Source organism: Myotis nattereri, assembly GCF_964212035.1.
Source record: "Myotis nattereri genome assembly, chromosome: 3".
Taxonomy (NCBI): domain Eukaryota; kingdom Metazoa; phylum Chordata; class Mammalia; order Chiroptera; family Vespertilionidae; genus Myotis; species Myotis nattereri.
The window spans coordinates 204,081,107-204,099,746 of record NC_138077.1 but is presented as its reverse complement, the minus strand read 5'-3'; the positions used below and the strand labels follow the sequence as shown (position 1 = coordinate 204,099,746).

At 38.2% G+C, this 18,640-nt stretch overlaps 1 protein-coding gene across 3 annotated transcripts in view; it reads right to left on the bottom strand.

The window, feature by feature from the left end:
* Positions 1-18,640, bottom strand: part of EIF4G3 (eukaryotic translation initiation factor 4 gamma 3) — a 284,695-nt gene that overhangs the window by 207,138 nt on the left and 58,917 nt on the right. For all 3 annotated transcript variants that reach the window (XM_081086926.1, XM_081086927.1, XM_081086925.1), the window contains exon 2: positions 18,018-18,093. In XM_081086926.1, the coding sequence (XP_080943052.1) occupies positions 18,018-18,093 (76 nt within the window). The remainder of the gene's footprint in view (positions 1-18,017; positions 18,094-18,640) is intronic.

Genomic DNA, 18,640 nt, shown 5'->3' with positions numbered 1-18,640 from the left:
TGATTTGCTGCAATCTCATGGTAACCATAAACGAAAAACCTATAATAGGTACACACACAAAAATAAAGAGAAAGGAACCCAAACAAATCACTAAAACAAGTCATCAGCCCTAGCTGGTTTGGCTTAGCCTGCAGACTGAAGGGTCCTGCGTTCGTTCTAGTCAAGAGCACATGCCCAGGTTGAGGGCTCAATCTCCAGTAGGGGAGTGTGCAGGAGCCAATTAATGATTCTCTCTTATCACTGATGTTTCTATCTCTCTCTCCCTCTCCCTTTCTATCTAAAATCAATAAAAATATATATTTTTAAAAAGTCACCATGGTTATGAGAGCAAGAGAAGGAAACGTGAAAAATTATAAAAACAACCAGAAAACAATTAATAAAATGACAATATATAATTATCAATAATTACATTAAATGGAAATGGACTAAATACTCCAATCAAAAGATATAGGGTGGCTGAATGGATACAAGACCCACTTCAGATCAAAAGATATACACAGATTGAGAAATGAAGGGGAGGGAAAAGATATTTCATGCAAATTGAGGAAAAAAAAAAGAAAGAAAGCTGGGGTAGCAATACTTAGAACAGACAAGATAAGACTTAAAAACACATGGGAGGTAATTAGAATCTCACAAGAAAGACTCATGGAGATTATCATTCTTCAGTATGAGAGTTGACAATATAAATTTTCTTACAGGTGAAACCAGGAAAAAAATAATCAGACAAAAAAGAGTAAGAGGTCAAAAAGCAAGAGTTAAGAAGGAAATGGGTTTTAGGAAAAACATCAAACTGTTTCATTTTAAAATATTACTTTCATCAAATGTTTTCTTAGTTAATTGTTAGGGGACCAAGAACAGTAACCTCATTATATTGAGAGGAAATAGAGAAAAGAAAGAAGAATTGTAAGAGAACATCCATCAAAGCAAAGATTCAATGGATAATGACAAATCTAACAATGGTAGGAAAACCATATTATTTAGAAATACAGAGCTAATGCCACAGGAACTGAAATCATATATAGTTAAAAGGAGCTACCTCTGAAGGACAAGAATGAAGAGTGAAGTGTAGACAAGGATAGTTTCTTTTCATTATAAACCCTTCTAAATTATTTGCTTTTTAAAACAATAGATAGTATTCCATTGCTCTGTTTTCATTAAATAGGTGGATAAATTTTAACCAGCTATTTAAGAATCATCATAAAGAAATTACCAAGAGCCCTGACCGGTTTGGCTCAGTGGGTAGAGCGTCAGCCTACAGATTGAAGGGTCCTGGGTTCAATTCCAGCCAAGGGCATGTACCTTGGTTGTGGGCACATCCCCAGTGGGGGCATGCAGGGGGCAGCTGATAGATGTTTCTCTCTCATCGATGTTTCTAACGCTCTATCCCTCTCCCTTCCTCTCTGTAAAAAATCAATAAAATATATTTAAAAAAAAAGAAATTACCAAGATAGCCCTGACTGGTTTGGCTCAATGGATAGAGCGTCGGCCTGCGGACTCAAGGGTCCCAGGTTCAATTCCGGTCAAGGGCATGTACCTTAGTTGCGGGCACATTCCCAGTGGCAGGTGTGCAGGAGGCAGCCGATCATTGTTTCTCTCTCATCGATGTTTCTAATTCTCTATCCCTCTCCCTTCCTCTCTGTAAAAAATCAATAAAATATATATTATTTAAAAAAAAGAAATTACCAAGATAAAGATCAATGTGCAAGGGTGTTCAACGCAGTATTATTTATAAAACCAGACCCAAAGGCCCATAAGAGATGACCAGTTATATAAATCCAACTGTTAAACTGTTCTTTATAAACATCTCCACCCCTAAAAACACTTTCTTCTTTCTTCCCAATATAACAAAAAAAATCCAATAATAATGTAGTTCTGTATTTAATGACACAAGTCACGGTTCACTAAAATGATGTATAATTGTATACTAACATGAAATATGCTCAATATACTAAGAAAAAATGCAACTACAGGCAATACATATAAGTATGAATAAATATTTGTTTGTTTTTAAAGTTATATGTATGCCCTGGCCGGGTAGCTCAGTTGGTTCAAGTGTTGTCCCAATACGCCAAGGCTATGAGTTCCATCCCTGTGGTGAGATCACATACAAGAATCAATCAACAAATGTATAAATAAGTGGAACAACAAATTAATGTTTCCTCTCTCTCTCTAAAAAAAAATCAATCAATAAAATTATTTTTAACAATTATATGTATATAACTTTTAAAGTTATACGTATGCATTTTATATATGTCTATTAAAATATAAAGCACCTGGAAGAAATTCCCTAGAAAACATTATAAATGGCTGCTTTTCATTCACTTCACAATGTTATTTCCTGATATTTTTGTTAATTGGTATTATTTAGTCAGAAAAAATTACAACCATGAGTCAGTTGTTTGAATATTACATTTATTATAACAAAAATTACATATACCCCTTCAGGAATAGTTAACTACAACCTTAAGATATATCGTTAGAAAGACTTTTTAATGAGAAATTGCTTATAATTTTAAGAAAGAGGGATATGAAATTGCAATACACTAATTTTATCTTTTTTAAGTGAACAAAAAAATTACAAGAAACATATCAAAATGGAGGCATGCCCCTTTGGTAGCAAGATCATGGATCATTTTTTTTTTTTTTCTGCTATGCTTTTCTCTGAGTTTCATTTTTTTCTAACAGGCACATTTATTTTATAGTAAACAAAATCTGCTACTTGAAACTTCGTAGTTAGGTTTCCACACTGGCCTATAAATTCCTATTTAAAGCCAATGATGTAGCTGAAAAACCAAGGTTCACATTACCCTCTCTGTTCCTGAGGCCACACAGAGCAATCATCACTGTGATTCTCATCTGCTCAAGTCCTTGCTGCCCTAATGGACAGGGGCAGGATGTAAGGAATACTTATGACAGGACTTAGAGACAAATGGCCTCTTAGACATTTATGCATAAATATTTTATTAAATTATTAATTCTACCAAATCTCACCACTTATAATATGGTTATTTGGTAGTTTAGAATTTAGAATATCAACTCAAAATACCAGGAACAGCTCAGATGGCCAGGGCTGCCTTACAGTATTTAAGGGAGCAGGCCAAGATGGTAAAGATTTTTATTTCTTTCATTGCCCAAAGAAGTGCCTTAAGATTCTAAGGTCCCTTCCCAATTTAGTAGTAAAATCTTAATCAATTAGGAATAACTGTCTTGGGAAAGGAACATAGTGGTAAAGAATATCTATTCTACTAAGTCCAACCATTTTAAGAAAACTAACTTTACACATATACATGAACATAAGAAATTAATGCCTTATTTTTCAAGGAATACATATTTTGTAGGCCATTTGCTGTCCCAGCTCTCAGATGAACAATTGACAGCTGACCTGAAGGTGATAGCTTCTAATGGAGATATTCACATTCTTTTTATATGTTCCAAAGTCACACTATCAAAGCTCTTAGCTTTTCACCATGGAAAAAATTGTACGATAGTTGGGAGATTATTGGTATAAATCGAACAACTACAATGGTATTAGTCATTTTCCAATTTATAACTTAATTTCTGTAAACTTACAGTTTGCTTTTTTTCTGCTGATCTTCCTTCAGTTGCTAATGAACCATTTATCTAACTAATCAAGGTTAAGTAAATTGTTTCATATTCTGAAGTATCAGAACTGTGAATTCAGTATTCAGCTATAAATAAGCATAAATTTATGTTATCAAAGTCACAATATTAAGTTGCTGTGACACAGGTCCAAGTCATGTGAGACATGAGATATATGCTCCCATACTAAGGATGAGTCAATGGTCATCACTCTCCAGGCAAAAAGTCTGAAACAAGGAACAAAAGCAGAAGGTGTCCTGATTCGAGTTATCTTATAAGCAGGCCCAGTGACATTAATAAAAGAACATGGGTTTTTCAGAGACCTGAGTTTAAATTCTGGCTCCACTATGCAGATATTATATAGGCAAATTACTTAAATTCCGTTTCTTCCTCTGTGAAAGGAAAAAATAAAAACAATTCTGCAGTTCATTGAACATACTAAATGAGATCAAATGCATCACAAAGCTTGGTATATAAAAATAATTTTAAAATGATAGCTATTGTAATATTTAATTATTTATAAAACTTAAATGTTTAGCTTAAGATCCTAGTATTAGGCATAATGATCCTATTAGGGGTAAGCCAAATAGTTCTAGAATCAAATTATTACAAATTTTGATTTTCATTGTACAAATGGAGGAGGAGGATAGGCAGGAATTGCACTAATCCTAAAGCAGTGGTTCTCAAAGTATGGTCTTTGGACCAGTGGCATCAGCATAACCTAGAAACTTGTTAAAAATGCACATTCGTAGGCCTCACCCTAGACCTACTAAGTAACTTCAGGAGTGAGCCCCACTAAAATTTAACAACTACTGACTTAAATACAACAGTAACAACTACTGACTTAAATACAAATACAACAGTAACAACTACTGACTTAAATACAACAGTAACAAGTTTTTGCTACCATTCACAGCACTTGCTTTGCATGTTTGATTTTAGTACAAGTTACAACACAAATTAAAAGGTAAACTGCTGGACATAATCAAGTATACGGCTATGCTTTATTATTGCTGAGTATGATGGTACAAAGAAACACTGTCATTTATAATATCGGCATCCCTAATAAGTTTTCTTTCCTATACAAGTAAAAATCACTATCTTCACTATTCAGTTTTCCTCTTTACCCTGCATTCCCATCACACTTAATGATCGTCTTATACGAGGTTATGCTACAACCTCAGTTTCTTGGAATCCCTGGGGAATAAGTCATCCATTCTACAATGCCAGATTTTCCAGAGAGCTAAAAATGAATCTCTTTAAATATTAAACAAAACTTAATGTTTTTTCCTGCAACTATTTTAGATGGAAATCTTTAACACCATACATCAAATGTAACCTAAACTTTTTCTTCTGGTGAACCGGATGATGCCCAACCAACTAAGCCACACGGGCCAGGGCTCTATAAACTTTTTTTTTTCTTTTCTTAAGAGACCATGCATTTTTAAAAAATAAATCTTTATTGTTCAGATTATTAGTTTTTCCTCTTTTTCCACCTATAGTTCCCCTCCACCCGGTACCCACACCACCCTCTGTCCTAACCCCCCCACACTGTCCTCATCCATAGGTGTACGGTTTTTGTCCAGTCTCTTCCCACTCCCCCCATAACCCTTCCCCCCCGAGAATAGTCAGTCCACTCCCTTTCTATGCCCTTGATTCTACTATATTCACCAGTTTACTCTGTTCACCAGATATTTTTATTCACTTGATTTTTAGACTCACTTGTTGATAGATATGTATCTGTTGTTCATAACTTTTATCTTTACCTTTTTCTTCTTCTTCCTCTTCTTAAAGAATACCTTTCAGCATTTCATATAATACTGGTTTGGTGGTGATGAACTCCTTTAGCTTTTTCTTATCTGTGAAGCTCTTTATCTGACCTTCAATTCTGAATGATAGCTTTGCTGGGTAAAGTAATCTTGGTTGTAGTTCTTGCTATTCATCACTTTGAATATTTCTTGCCACTCCCTTCTGGCCTGCATAGTTTCTGTTGAGAACTCAGCTGACAGTCGTATGGGTACTGCCTTGTAGGTAACTAACTGTTTTTCTCTTGCTTTTAAGATTCTTTCTTTGTCTTTTGCTCTTGGCATTTTAATTATGATGTGTCTTGGTGTGGTCCTCTTTGGATTCCTTTTGTTTGGGGTTCTCTGCGCTTCCTGTACTTGTAAGTGTATTTCTTTCACCAGGTAGGGGAAGTTTTCTGTCATTATTTCTTCAAATAGGTTTTCAATATCTTGCTCTCTATCTCTCTTCTTCTGGCACCCCCATAATTCAGATGTTGGTACACTTGAAGTTGTCCCAGAGGCTCCTTACACTATCTTGATATTTTTGGATTCTTTATACTTTTTGCTTTTCCGGTTGGGTGTTTGTGCTTCTTTGTACTTCAAATCTTTGACTTGATTCTTGCCATCCTCTAGTCTGCTGTTGGAACTCTGTATAATATTCTTTATTTCAGTCAGTGAATGCTTAATTTCTAGTTGGTCCTTTTTCATATCCTCGAGGGTCTCACTAGATTTCTTGAGGGTCTCACTAAATTTATCGGCAGTTTCTAAAAAATCCTTAAAAAACCTTATAACCATGGTTTTGAACCCTATATCCACTAGTTTGCTTTCCTCCATTTCTGTCATTTGGGAACTGTTTCTTTGTCTCCGCATTTTGGCTGCTTCCCTGTATTGATAGAGTGGCTTTGTGTGCTAGGTGTCCTATAGGGCCCAGTGGCTCAGCCTCCCCAATTACCTGAGGTGGACACTCTTGGTACACCACTTTGTGGTCTTTGTGCACAGTCTTGTTGTAGTTAAGCCTTGATTGTTGTTGGTATCACTGGGAGGAATTGACCTCCAGGACAACTGGCTGTGAGAATCAGCTCTGTCTATGGTGGGAGAACTTCTGTGCTGGAGACACCCTGTTGGGGAAAGGCTTGCTTCAGTGGGGCTTTGGTGCTCACTGAGTCTGCCCCCTGATTGTGTCCCTTATAGATCGGAGGAGTTGTAATCTGGATGGTCCCACTCTGACCACTGGGTACACTGGCTCTTGGATCTCTAAGGAGGTGCTAATTTAGCCTCTGCCTGAGGCTACCCAGCAGGAGCTACGGAGAGATCTGCAGATTCCTCTTGCTTGTTTGGGGTTTGGAGGTGCCCAGATGAGGCCCAGCTGTGAGGCAATGCAAGCTGCTGTGGGGCCTTGGGCCTTCTTTTGGATGTTCTGGGTCTCTCTGACTCAGCTGCAGTTTGTTAGGTAATTTTAGATTGCAAAGGGCCAGGCCATTCATATGCAAAAGCCTCTGCGCACAGCTTGGGTGGGGCAGAGTCTCAGGGAATCAACAGGGTGGAGCAAACAGCTATGGCTGATCCTCAGCCCTGCCCTAAGAGGCCCCAGGTCTCAGTGTCCCCTGGTAGTTGCTGCAAGCACCTCTGAGAGAAAGCCTCCCTGTTGTTCCGCCCGATGCCATACAGCCCAGTTTCTCCCCATATGTGTCTGGGTCCCCAGAGACTCGCCCGGAACTGTAGTTCAGAGCAGTCGGGAACTTGTGTCTCCCTCCTGATTGAAAAACACAACCGCGTCCTCAGTTGACAGCCCTTTCTGCATTCGCCTCCGTACCTCTGCACTTTACTTCCGCACCTCCTCTGAGTCTCAGTGTGCTTTTCTCTTTCCTTCTAGTTGTAGAATTTCCACTCAGCCAGCCTTCCTGTGGTTCTGAATGATGTCCGTTTTGTCTTTTAGTTGTATTTTTTAAGTGGTTGTGCGAGGCAGCAATTTCAGGTGTTTACCTATGCCGCCATCTTGGTTTCTCCCCTCAACTTGTTTTTTTTTTAATCACACAAATTCATCATTAGGAACAGCAAGTTTTATACAAAAGTATACTTAAGATTTAAGAAGTGTCGCCTGGCCAGCGTGACTCAGTGGCTGAGTGTCGACCTATGAAACAGGAGGTCACAGTTCGATTCCTGGTCAGGACACATGCCTGGGTTGCAGGCTTGATCCCCAGTACGGGGTATGCAGGAGCCAATCAATGATTCTCTCCCATCATTGATGTTTCTATCTCGCTTTTCCTCTCCCTTCCTCTCTAATATCAATAAAAATGTGTTTTTTTAAAAAGATTACAGCCCCAGCCGGTTTTGTCCATTGGATAAAGTGTCGGCCTGCGGACCAAAGGGTCCCAGGTTCCATTCCAGTCAAGGGCACATATGTAGGTGGCAGGCTCCTCCCTAGCTGGGCCCGGCCCTAGTTGGGGCTCGTGCTGGAGGTAACCAATTGATGTCTTTCTCTCACATCGATGTTTCTCTCTGTCTTTCCCTCTCTCTTCCACTCTCCCTAAAAATCAATGGAAAAATATCCTCGGGTGAGGATTAAAAAATAAATAAATAAAAGAATTACAAAGTGTCAATGAGCCTTTAAACAGTCTGTACACTTTTCTGTATCTACATTTGTGGTCATTTGGTTGGTTAGCTATGACTTATAGCTACTACCATCATTCCAGCCTGAAGCTGCAATTTTACCCTCTTGTAATTCATTCTAATAATTTTAGGTGGGGTTCAGAAATGAGTAACAAATATCCTTATACTTTTCTTTTTTTAGTCTCCAATATCCCTCCAACCACACACACATATATACCTATTTTCACCTGAATAGCTTCATATCCTTAGAAACACAACCCAAATCTTAACTCTCGAGATAAATTTCTCAAAACCCTGTCTCCCTTGCTGAGTTTCACACTTGCAAGAATTCCAAGACATTCTCTGCCTATCTCTATCAGTACTTACCACACTGCAGTTAAACTATCCACCAGTTTCAGCTTTCCCACTGGACTGTAAGCATCCTCAGGGCAGGGAGCATTGTATCTATCCCTTGTGCTCTATGCAATGCCTGGCCAGCAGATGCTTAAAAAAAACGTGTGATGAAGGAACAAGCTAAGGTTTGAAAAAAAAAAAAAAAAACCTTAAGAGAAAAGCACATGGGCTTTAATGGGCTGATAGTCTTGGCTTTGTCAAAGTTTGAGGAGTTTGCTTTTGCTTAGTGTTACTGCTTGGTTTTAGCTTTCTTCACCTCCACTGAAATGTTTAGACAATTTCTTCCCTCTAATTCTTTTAACTATTCACTAGTTTTTGTTTACATTTTGTCTTTTCAGCCAAAGTGTTAGCACAACAAAGTGAACCCTCTCTCCTACTACTTTTTTCTCCCATAGAACCTAACCCAACACATAATTACCAAAAAGGAAGACATCTGCCCCCAAACCTGGTGTGAGTTAAATTTTTGTGTGATGTTATTTATTAGCGTCTCCTGAAAAATATCTCCTAATAAAATGTTTGACCAATTTTCAGAAAGACTTTAATGAGATTAAGATCTCTTCCATAAAGCTTCCTACCCAACCTAGCTGATTACCAATAATCCTTAGTCATTTTTTCACTATTATACCTCTTCCCTTTTCTGTCTTCAGCAAGAAAAATTCTGACTTGGCCTTGAAATAAATACTTCACACATGCTCCTAATTAATTTTTCTGAACTTATTTTTTACAAAGTTACTACATAAATGTTCATTGAACTAATAAAAAAATTTAAAAGACTGCAGTTTTTATAAATGTAAAAATTAACAACATAGTCAAGCTTCTCTGGGATTTGTAACATCTAAAGACATTAAACACCCTTCTATTGAACATTTGCATTTTAGATGACAATTAAGCAACTACAGAATGACACAGTGGACAATGATGCCAATCCTTTACCATCTCTTGCCCACAGGATTCCTGTGACAGCCAGAATGTGCTTTGAAAAGATAAAGAGAAAATTGTATGAAACGGAAGTTAAATATTTCCATGTCTATCAAAGCTTATATGTCACCAACTTCGCAACAATAATAAATCCACGTCTTGATATAATTATGTTCTGTTTCATTTTTCTTAAAATAATTACAACTCCACTTACTACACAATTACTTATGACAGTTCAATTTCTTATAACTCATTTTATTTTAAAGCAGACCCTTACCAGTTGTTTTGTTTTTAAAAATGTATATATAGGGCTTTGTAAAATAGCCATGAAGGAAATATCCCAGAGTTTAAAGAAATACATTTTCAAAGTCCTCTATCATTAAATGACTTGATTATTGTTTCTACTATTTTCTTATCTGAGAAATTCAAAAGCCATTTATAGCTGACATTTAACAAAACATCCTTTATATCTCTAAGGTTAATCCTTCTTTCAAGGGAGCAAAATCAAGTAAGCACATATTAAATAATAGTTTAATTAGGTATGTGATTTAACATTTAATGAGCAAATCACATTAAATATTAACAAGGAATCCTAACTTCATAAATGTCATTACTCAGCAGATACCAAGAAATGCAGAAAAACCTACAATATTTAATGAAGATTATATGCTAAAAAATATCCTATATAATAAAAGCCTAATATGCTAAGTGTCCGGTTGTCCATTCAACCAATCAAAGCATAATATAGTAAGGATATGCTAAGGGTGTTCAACCACTGGCTATGACGTGCACTGACCATCAGTGGCAGGTCCTCCACTTGGTAAGTTAGCTTGCTGCTGGGGTCCAGCTGATCGGACTGAGTGAGATGGGCTGGACACACCCTGGAGCCCTCCCACAGCACCCCCCTGCCCCGCTGACCCCACCTCCAATGGGCCTCCATTGGGGCAGGCTGGCCGGACCCCATCTGTGCACGAATTCGTGCACTGGGCCTCTAGTATAACATATAAATATGCAATTAAGTGCTAAAAATGGTACTTCAAAATGGAGGGTAGGTAAAATCTTCATAAGGTATCTGTCTATTTAACACATAATATAAAGTAACAATTAGGCTATTTATACTAAAAATTAGGACCAGAATGAAACACAGCATACTTGCAAAGGGAAACTTGGTCTAGAGTAGAGCAAGGAATCTAACTGCACTAACAAAACACGATATTGTTTCTATGTTCATTGTTCTACAAAGTAGTTCCACAGTTTTCATCAGATGATCAAGGGTCTTAATCCCCAAATTGTTGAGTATTGTTTTGACCTTATTTGTGAGTGTTCAACAAAAAGAAAGCAGCTTCCCACACAGGAAGTGAAATGTAGTATTTCACGAGCTGTAAATCAGATAAACCTGTATTCAAATTACTTAACGTCTCTACTCCCCATTTCCTTATTTGTATATGAAGGTGTCATACGATGAAGCAATATAAGGCATGTACCGCACTTAGTACAGTACCTGGGACATAGTAAATCACTCAATAAATGTTAAAGATACACCTGAGTTCAAATCCAGTCTCTGTCTACACTTACTAGCTAGGCAAGATACTCTACCTCTGTGTCTGTTTTCCCAACTAATAAAGGGGATATAATTATACTTACACTCCATACCTTGTTACAAGGATTAGATGAATTTGTACAAGTGAAATGCTTCAAATAGTGATTGTTGCATATGTATATAGCAGCTATTTAAAATAGAAAATAAGAGGGAATCTTTGAACCAAACACTAGGTTTGTAAATTTACTACATAAATTAAGGTTCACCTCTTTAGCATGCTACTTAAACTATTAACATAATGCTTATAAAATGTTATGTAACAACATGGAAAATTATTTACAATACAATGTTGTATTAAAAAACTACCAAATTGTACAAGCATTATAATTTATACTGTTTCATGAAAACAAAACTGTATTGTTAGGGAGTAAAAATAATATATAGTCTCCTGGCCAGTGTTGCTATGTGGTTAGAGTGACAGCCTGAGCACCAAAGGGTTGGATTCCTGGTCCCAGTTGGGAGGGTGCAGCAAGGCGACAACCAATTGATATGTCTCTCTCACATCAATGTGTGTTTTTTAACTCTCTCTCCTCTTCCCCTCCCTCCCTACTTTCCACTTTCTCTTACAAAATCAATGGGAAAAAATATCATTGGGTGAGGATTAACAAACCAAAAAAGAAAAATTTACTTTTTCTTCCAGGAACTAACTACTGATATATACAACACCATGAATAAATCTCAAAATAAGTACCTACTGCATGATTCTGTTTCCTATTATAACTTTTTTATAAAAGTCTAGACATTATAAATGCATCTGTAATGACAGAAAGCAGAACAATGGTGGGTAAAGATGGAAAAGGAAGATTACAAAGAGATATGAGGAAACTTTTTTGGAATGATGCAAATGTTAATTTGCTCAATTGCAGTGAAGGTTTTCATGGATATATATATGTTAAATTTTACACTTTAAATAGAACTTTAGGTATACTTAAATCAAAGGTACAGTATGTATTGTATATCTTTCAAAACAAAGTATAAACAAACAAATCATCAGTTCAATTGGTGTTATTTACCATTGGGGGAGGGGAATAGATTGTTATTCTCTGCTGGATTATAGGACAATTAAGTAGATTTACATCTAGCTGGACACCATTACCTAAGGAGTGTGGATCAACTCATGCTAAATTCTGTCTCTGTGCAGGGGTCTTCAATGACATGTTGACGTGCTCAATGCTTATCGGGACTTGGCAAAAGACATAAAGTGTGATTTTCTAATTAGATGACCTAAAACTATACGATGACAGAATCAAGACTTTATAAAGCATAAGCTAGCATAAGCTAGCTAAAAGGGATCATGAGCCGAAACCGGTTTGGCTCAGTGGATAGAGCCTCGGCCTACAGATTGAAAGGTCCCAGGTTCGATTCCGGTCAAGGGCATGTACCTGGGTTGCGGGTATATCCCCAGTAGGAGATGTGCAGGAGGCAGCTGATCGATGTTTCTCTATCATCGATGTTTTTAACTCTCTATCTCTCTCCCTTCCTCTCTGTAAAAAATCAATAAAATATATTAAAAAAAAAAAAGGATCATGAAATGCTACATCATTAAGGAGTAATATATTCAAATTAAATAATCTATTTATAGAAATTTTTCATAAGTTAACAGTACACTTCTTCCAATCCCCCAGAATATAGACTGCTGCTTCTTGTAGTAAAGTCATTGTTTCAGAAAAATTTTTGTTAAAAAATTTTATTAAGTTTATCTCTGCAATTACATTAAAAATACTGGGTCATAAAATCTAATTTCTCTAAATAAAATATTTGATACAAAAATATACAACATGGTAAAATTTCATAGTCCAGCCCTAGCGGGTTTGGCTAAGTGGATAGAGCGTTGGCCTGCGAACTGAAGGGTCCCAGGTTCGCTTCCGGTCAAGGGCATGTACCTTGGTTGTGGGCACATCCCCAGTGGGGAGTGTGCAGGAGGTGGCTGATTGATGTTTCTCTCTCATCAATGTTCTAACTCTCTGTCCCTCTCCCTTCCTCTCTGTGGAAAAATCAATAAAATATATATATTTTTTAAAAAACACAAAAATTTCATAGTCCATTTTTCAGAAGCATGCCAAAAGTTACCAATGAAAAAATTTCAAATTAGCTCATACCTCTTTAATTCTGCCATTTCCTCTCTACCAAATAATATACAGGTACTGCCCTTAACACATTGCGTACCGTATAGAAATCTCTAAGACATACGCCAGGAACCGCACGTTTTTGGGCAAACTGCACGTTATTTAAATCATCATAATGCAGTTTAGGTGTTGTTTTTCAATAATTATAACATTTTTATTTACAAAAACAATTAAACGATTAAACAAAGTTCCTAGTACTTTTTTAACGTATGGTACTGCGTAAAACATTTTCCTCTATGAAGAGGGACCAAACAAAATTTACATAAGTATCTAGATTCGCTCCTTTTTCCACGGGCGTGAAAAACGAGAACACTCGTGAGCGGTCCTTAACAGATGGCGCGCGAAACACGAGAAAACTCCTGAGCGGTATGAAATGTGTTAATAGAGTTTAAAAAAATATTGGCTTTATTAATTTTTTGTTCATATGATCAATCACTCTAATACAATTATGGTTAATGAGAGCCCAGCACACGAAATTCGTGCACGGGTATGGTCCCTAGGCCTGGCCCGCAATCAGGGCCATCTTCCCGAGCTGCATGCAGCTGGCTCCACCCCCCCCCCCACCCACCCACCCCCAGTTCCCCATTCGCCATCAGGTGATTGAAGCCTGCTGGACGGGGGGAGGAACCCAGAAGTCGGTCATTCCACCCACTCACCGGCCCCACCCCCCACTGTGGGTTGCCCTCTGTGTGTGGGCGACTGGTGGGCCGGGGACCTTGGCCTAGCGCCACCCACGTCCCCTGCCACCCACCCCCGGTTCCCAGTTCGCCAGTGGGCAATTGGAGCCTGCCAGCCAGGGAAAGGGACTGAGAGGTGGTCAGTGCACCTCATAATGACTGGTTGAGCAGTCATTCTGGTCTTTCCGCCATTAGGGTCAATTTGCATATTACCCTTTTATTATATAGGACTAGAGGCCCAGTGCATGAAATTCGTGCACTGGGGGCTGGGGGGGGAGTTCCTCAGCCCAGCCTGCACCCTCTCGCAGTCCAGGACCCCTCATGGGACAGCTGGCAGTCAGACATCCCTCTCGCAGTCCAGGGCTCTTGCAGTCTGGGACCCCTCACTCCTTACCTCCCCCCAGCAATGGAGGCAGGAGAGGATCTCATCACTGCTGCTATGCTCGCCAGCCATGAGCCCGGCTTCTGGCTGAGCAGTACCCTTCCCCCCGTGGGATCTCACTGACCACCAGGGGGCAGCTCCTGCATTGAGTGTCTGCCCCCGGGTGGTCAGTGTGCGTCATAGGAACCGTCATTCCGTGGTTCGGTCAATTTGCATATTAGCCTTTTATTATATAAGATGAGGGATAATGACAAAAGTATCTTACTCACCTCTGATAAATGATCCAAGGAGAAACTTATATAAACCAGGCTAAAATAAGTAAATAAATAAAAAGATGTAACATGAAAACTTTATAAAAGGTGAGTCCTACTTTTGATACTTCGAGTATCATCAGAGAACCTACCTAAAATGGCCAACACAAGGGCATAAAGCCACAATTCAGGCATAAGTAAAATCTTACTTGCGTAATTTTTTACAACTAGCCAGGAGGTGTATTTGCCTTTCAAAGAATTTAACCAATTCAATTAAAGTAACATATGGACAACATATGCTAAGGCAGGAGGAGGTGAATTGAGCGTTAGCCTTTATTTTATGACACAGAAGTGATACTAATGGACCCAGACCCTAGAGCAGCGGTTCTCAACCTGTGGGTCGCGAACCCTTTGGGGGTCAAATGACCCTTTCACAGGGGTCGTCTAAGACCATCAGAAAACACATATATAATTACATATTGTTTTTGTGATTAATCACTATGCTTTAATTATGTTCAATTTGTAACAATGAAAATACATCCTGCATATCAGATATTTACATTACGATTCACAACAGTAGCAAAATTACAGTTATGAAGTAGCAACGAAAATAATTTTATGGTTGGGGGTCACCACAACATGAGGAATTGTTTTAAAGGGTCGCAGCATTAGGAAGGTTGAGAACCACTGCCCTAGAGGAATAATGATATATATATATATATATATATGCCTAAGCGACCAATATAAACAAACGACTGGTTGCTATGACGTGCAGTGACCACCAGGGGGCAGATACTCAACACAGGAGCTGCCCTGAGTGGTAAGTGCACTCCCACAGCCAACCTCCCCTCGCCAGCCAACATCCCATGGTCCTGTCCCCTGGCCAGCAGGCCCTGATCGCCCAGGCCCCAGACTGCAATGAGGAACCAGGGGTGGGTGGTAGCGGACATGGCCCCTTTCCCAGGGGGGCCGAGGGCTGGCTCCCTCCTGGAGCCAGTGGCCAACCTCCTGGGATCCCTCCCACCTTGTCCTTCCCCCCAGCTGGCAGGCCCAAATTGGCCCAGCCCCGATCGGCCCTCATCCCCGGCCAGACCTAGGGACCCCACCTGTGCAGGAATTTTGTGTACTGGGCCTCTAGTCAATATATAATCTCGGGACTGAGAAAAAGGGGAACTAAGAATGTCAAAACACCTGGTCAACCACTGTCCTACATTCAGTTAAAGTATACAATATTGTAAAGGTGCAGCAGAACACTTAAATTACTAAAAATGAAAACAACTGATCAAAAAATGAAGACTATCATATTTCAGGATTTTTATGTATTTATTAATTAGAGAGAAAGAGAGTGAGAGACAGAGAGAAGAATTCATGCTCCACTCAAACATTCATTGTTTGATCTTGTATCTGCCCTGACCAGGGACCAAACCCTAAATCTTGGCATACTGGGATGACTCTCTAAACAACTGAGCTGCTCTGCCAGGGCTTATCGGTGTTATTTTTTTCTGTGTTTTAAGTTCTGTATAAGCTATTTTATTCTAATTTTTTCACTTTATAATATTAGCTTTATCTATGCTATTTGAAACATTTCTTAAATAATAATTGGTTGTACATTATTATTAGAATTTAATATTCATTCAACATTTGACAGGTATTTCTTAAGTTTTTAATGTGTGTCAAGCATTATTCTAGGTGTTGGTAACACAGTGAGCAATTCAAACCTTCAGTCCTCATAGAGCTTACCTTTGTGTGAGCTAGAAATGATAGGAAAAAATATATAGGCTTTATCTTAGTGGGTGGTAATAATTGCCTTGATGAAAATGAGGCAGAAAAAAGAGATGGAAAATGACTGGACATTCTACTTTAACTAGGGTTCTCTGGGAAAGTAGCATTTAAGTAGAAACCTAAAAAGTAAGGAAGTGAGCCTTGCAGATTTCTAGAGAAAGAGCATTTCCAGTACAAAGAAGAGCAGTGCAAAGTCCCAGAGATAGCAACATGGTTAATGTGGTCTTAGAACTGCAAGAAAGTGAGAGTGGCTAGAATACAGGAAGGTTAGAGACAGAAATCCAAGAAGTAGGTGGAGCGTTATAGACCATGGTAAATATTCTGGATTTTAATCTAGGTGTGGCAGAAAGCCATTGGAAACTTAAGAGCAGTAGATCTGAATTTCCTTTTAAAAGGAAGTAGCTACTATAGAAAGAGCAGACTATGTTTAGGGTGGGTATTTGTGTTGGTAAAGTGGAAGCAAGGAGACCAGTGAAGAAAATTATTGTAATAATACAGGCAAAAGATAATGGCTTGCTCTACAGTGGTAGCAGCAAAAGAGATGAGTAATGGATTTGATCTATATTTTGAAAGTAGAATATGATATCTTGGGTGTGGGATGTGAGAGAACGAAGACCAAAGGGTGATGTCATGGATCTTGGACTGAGCAACAGAGAGAATGTGGTACTATTTATAGAAATGAATAGTGGGCGAGGAATGGGATTTTGTTGAGAAAAATTAATATATGCAAACATTATTTAGGTGAGCAGTTAAGCATAGAGTTCTATCCCTTCCAGCTTAGTGTCACTTCCAAAACAAAGTGACTTCTTCTTTTACCATATAATAGCACATTCACATATCTAATCAGATTCTTAACCTGATGGATATCTGTGAAATTCTAAAATTTTATTGTAAATACTGGGTACATGTTCTGTTTTTGAGGAGAAAGCATTGTAACTATTTTCAAATTCTAAAAATAATTCATAACCCACAGGGGTAAGAATTATTGCTTTATCATATAACCTTAAGATTATAATTATTTATTTACTCATCTTCCTCACTACACTATGAGTTTCTATAAAGCACCCTGTCATATTCCTAGGAATAAGCAGTATAATGAACTAAAATATTTAAAAGATATGTCTACCTCCCCAATTCTCCTCTAAATTCTCTTAGGCTCACTGTTAGATAGCTGAAATCTGCTTCTAATTTTATTAACTTCATCCTCTAACTTTTAAATCCCTTTATTTATGAATCTGAACCAATCATTTGACATAAAAAATTAAATCTCCTCCCAATGTTCTTTTCAAAACTTTCTGTATTTTTACATGTAGAGAGGGAAAAAAGTAAAATAAAAAAATTTTGTTAAAAAAGTAACTTTAATTTTAAGAAAAGATACCCAAAAAGAAAATTAAACCTCAAAGTGTCCTAAGAGAAATCACAATACAAGGCCAAAGGCAAATATTTATGAAAGAAAAAAAAGAAGAGAGATGATCTATGAACCGGGAGGTCACAGCTTGATTCCCTAACAGGAGATGCTGACTGGATCCCCAGTGGAGGAAGTACAGGAGGCAGTTAATCAATGATTCTCTCTCATCATTGATGTTTCTGTCTCTCTCTCTCCCTCTCCCATCCTCTCTGAAATCAAAAAATATATATATTTTTTTTTTTTACAAAGAAGACAGATATACAAGCCAATCTATCTTTCATTTTTGTTTCACCACTTCTTAAATTAAGTCAATGGGGAAAAGGCCTATTTACTGCATTAAATTATATACATCTAATTCTACTTGGGATTTTATTGAACCTTTTGCCAAAAAATCTATCACACGTCTATCAAACAAGCATTGCCTGTAGTGTCAAAGGCTCGCGTGGAGAAACAGATACACAATATGACCAGCTGTGACTCACTCACCGCGCTGTACACGGCCGAGACCGCGGGGGCGAAGATCCGGTCCTCCAGGGGCTGCGGCCCAGGTCCTCTGGGGATTCTACAGAGCGAGTTAAGGGTAAGAGAGCTCAACAGTGGACGCGTTAGCAGTAAGAGAAAATTACCACCACCAAATGCTGTCAATGACCCAAGCTTTGTCACCCAGGGGTCATACACTTGATTCCCCCAGAAACTGGAAAACAAAGTATTTCAAATATCCTAATGTAATTAGATCAATCTCTCCAAAAGTGATTCCCATGATAAAACATTCCATGGAAACTCAAAACAAAAACAATTACACAACAAGCCTCCAAACTTTAGGCCTATGATGAAAATCTACCACCTTTCCTTTCCATAGAAAGAGACTAAGGAAATATAAGCAGGATATTCAGAAAGATAAGACTAATTCATCAACCTGGAAATTGCTGACAAAGGCCCAGTCTTTTTGCTAACTACACAGGAATAGAGAATACCACAGTTTCCTTGTTTTTCTATTTTAGCTGGTATTTTCCCTCATATCCACCCACCATTTTTAAAAAGAGGCTCTCCATCATAGTTTAGTTTAAAATGTGTCAGCATGTTGTCAAGACATTCTGTTAAAAGACAAA